Here is a 1,551-nt window from a genome sequence, read left to right on the forward strand (position 1 = left end):
GTCGATTATTTTTTTTTTTCTCTAAACTGGTTTTTTGGACTTTCCAGAACAATATCTGATTAGCAAATAACACAGTTCGGTGACATTTAGCAGGATGCAAATCCCGGACACGGCAACCATGAACACGGTGAAGACGGTCTTCTCCGTGGGCCTGGAGACGAAGCAGTCCACCGTGTTGGGGCAGGGCCACGCGTTACACTTCACCAAGCGCTGCATGGCGAACCCATCGTACATGATGTAGAAGACGTACATAAAGGCGGCCTCGAAGACGACTCGGAAGAAGATGCTGCTGGTGTAGGTCCACCACAGCGAGCCTTCGATGCGGACCTTCTGCGTCTTGATCTCCTCGAGGTCTTTGAACTCACTCTTTATCTCTCCCTTGATGAACTTCCTTTTCTTCTCGTGTCGGCGGTAGGCCACGTGCATGGCCACCAGCAGGGCGGGCGTGGACACGAAGATGAGCTGCAGCGCCCAGAGCCGGATGTGGGACACCGGGAAGAAGTGGTCGTAGCAGACGTTCTTGCAGCCCGGCTGCTGGGTGTTGCAGGTGAAGTCGGCCTGCTCGTCACCCCACACCTCCTTCGCGGCCACCACGAGGATCATGATGCGGAAGATGAAGAGGACGGTGAGCCAGATCTTCCCGATGCTGGTGGAGTGCTTGTTCACGCCCCCGAGGATGGTCTGCAAAGCGCCCCAATCCATCTCCTGCTCTGGGCCGCGTGCCCTGGACAGACAAAAGGAGCAGGAGGGAGGGGTGACTTCAGGACAGCACCCGGGTGACTCACCTCAGATCTTTCCCTGTGCAAACGAACGCCAGCTCTCACCCAATGTCACCAAAAAGGCAAAAACCAGACCAACTTAGCCACAGGATTAAGGGGAGCGTCCCCCACCAGCCTTGAGCCTGTTTCCTGTCCTCCGACAAAGGGTGGCCATTCGCTTGTATTCGGCACATAACGAAAACGGGGCGGGGGGAGGGGGCGGGACGAGCAAAAGCGCCCCTAACTCAGAGGCACTAATCTGTGAGGAGGGGCCCCTCGCAGACACCCCCTGGGTCCTCCCGGCCCAGCACCGGTCACCCGGCACCGGACAAACAGTATTCCGGGGCCAGGTCAGCCCTATTTTCTCACTTCAAGTTCCGGGCATTTCCCCTGGGACTGAGCCTAGCGGGGTGACCTCGCTGCAGAGGCCCGCAGAGGCCCACAGAGCCACTTTCCTTAAACTATTTCGACGAATTGTCGTGGACTCGGGGTGTGCCAGTGAAGTGCTTCTCGCCAGTGGAAAAGTGTACATTCGAGGCACCCCAAATTAAAATTTCGCAAAGGGCTCCCCTTTCTTCTGTGTGAAGACGGGCGGGCTGGGCACTTTCTGTCCGTGGAGAAAAGCCGCTGTGGGCGCGGATTCTGGGGAGCCGTGTGTGCACGGACCGCCCTGCGCCCGCGGCTGCCTGTCTGGGTATGTGCTGGAGCTGTGCGTTTTTATCGTGGGCTAGAGATTTAGAAGTGTCCCTAAAGAGGCACTTTATGAAAAGTAAAATCCTTCATTTCACTCAGT

General features: G+C 56.8%; 1 protein-coding gene across 1 annotated transcript in view; it reads right to left on the reverse strand.

The window, feature by feature from the left end:
* Positions 1-21: 21 nt before the first annotated feature.
* The window catches only part of GJB2 (gap junction protein beta 2), a 3,684-nt gene continuing 2,154 nt past the window's right edge, over positions 22-1,551 (reverse strand). The window contains exon 2 of the mRNA XM_011360216.2: positions 22-724. Coding sequence (XP_011358518.1) covers positions 22-702 — 681 coding nt within the window. The 5' untranslated portion in view covers positions 703-724. The remainder of the gene's footprint in view (positions 725-1,551) is intronic.

The sequence above is a fragment of the Pteropus vampyrus genome, unplaced genomic scaffold, assembly GCF_000151845.1.
Source record: "Pteropus vampyrus isolate Shadow unplaced genomic scaffold, Pvam_2.0 Scaffold52, whole genome shotgun sequence".
Classification (NCBI taxonomy): Eukaryota; Metazoa; Chordata; class Mammalia; order Chiroptera; family Pteropodidae; genus Pteropus; species Pteropus vampyrus.